The sequence below is a fragment of the Sinocyclocheilus grahami genome, unplaced genomic scaffold (assembly GCF_001515645.1).
Source record: "Sinocyclocheilus grahami isolate Dianchi unplaced genomic scaffold, SAMN03320097.WGS_v1.1 scaffold927.1, whole genome shotgun sequence".
Classification (NCBI taxonomy): domain Eukaryota; kingdom Metazoa; phylum Chordata; class Actinopteri; order Cypriniformes; family Cyprinidae; genus Sinocyclocheilus; species Sinocyclocheilus grahami.
In genome coordinates this window covers 450,244-451,464 of record NW_015506106.1, presented here as the reverse complement: position 1 = coordinate 451,464, position 1,221 = coordinate 450,244, and the positions used below count along the sequence as shown (strand labels likewise).

Sequence of the window (1,221 nt, the reverse complement as noted above, 5' to 3'; positions counted from 1 at the left end):
TTAGCTTCTTAAAAAAATCCATGTATGCTGGCTTTCTGGCTGCTTTTCCTTTGCTATATGGTCCAGAACGAAACGAAACAAAACAAAAAACAAAACAAAACATTCAATCGGTAAAGAAATTAAATATTAAGACGTATTTATCTATATAGTTGTAAAATAAAATAATAAAATAAAATAATTGGTAATGTCATATGTAAACACAAATCCAAAATCAATTAATCCAAAAGTTAAGTAAAGATCATGAGAAATTCAATGAAGTTTGTCCAGACATTGACAGGTAGTGTATGTGACCGTGTGCATACCTGAGTCGATGCTGTAACTGATTTGTGCATTTTGGCCCTTGTCCTTATCGAGTGCAGTCACCGTGAGAACAGCCGATCCCAGTGCCGCTGATTCATACACCTGTCCATTATACATCACCATGGTAAAAAGAGGGGCGTGGTCATTCACATCTTCTACACCGATCAGGACACGAGCAAGACTACGTCTGTACGGGAACTCTTGATCCTTCACCTAATATCGAAGGAAAGTAAAGAAGAAAGCAAGAAATATAGAGAGAAATAAAGAGAGCAGTAGGGAGAAACAAAAATTAATTCCCTGTCTGAGAGAGACAGCAATATCCAACACAAGGAAACAGCAAGACCGAAGCACACGCAAACTCATACACACAAAACAAACTCGCTCACTGACAGACGGAGTGGATAACATCTCTCTCCGGATTATAATAACAAATTTCATCTGTTTGCAGGCAGCAGGAATATCCATGTGCTTATTAGATATGACACTCACTGTCTCTCACCCTCGTCAGGGGAGAGCGGAAACAAGGAGTGATACAGATCAGATCAATAATTAGATCACAGTGGAGAAACGACACAGGTACAGAAGACATTAAACTAGTGACGACAGCCAAAGCACAAGGAGCAATCTCCTGTTCCTGTCATACCTGCACTCAAGCGTGGAGAGCGTGAAAGAGAGACAGGAGGGAGCCAAATCTGTGGGAATGTATACTATCAACACTAATCAAAAGATACCTCTGCAGTTTTATCTATCCAATGCGAGTCACAATGTTCTCTCAAAAATAAAATAAAATAATTTTTAGTTGGTAAAAAAGTATATATGTCGACTGATCTATGAGCCTTACTGGTCCAAGTAAAAAAAAAAAAATTATATATATATATATATATATATATATATATATATATATATATATATAAATATATA

At 36.7% G+C, this 1,221-nt stretch overlaps 1 protein-coding gene across 2 annotated transcripts in view; it reads right to left on the bottom strand.

Moving 5' to 3' along the window:
• LOC107564369 (protocadherin Fat 3-like) overlaps positions 1-1,221 on the bottom strand; it is a 101,702-nt gene that overhangs the window by 44,864 nt on the left and 55,617 nt on the right. For both annotated transcript variants that reach the window (XM_016249430.1, XM_016249431.1), the window contains exon 10: positions 303-513. In XM_016249430.1, coding sequence (XP_016104916.1) covers positions 303-513 — 211 coding nt within the window. The remainder of the gene's footprint in view (positions 1-302; positions 514-1,221) is intronic.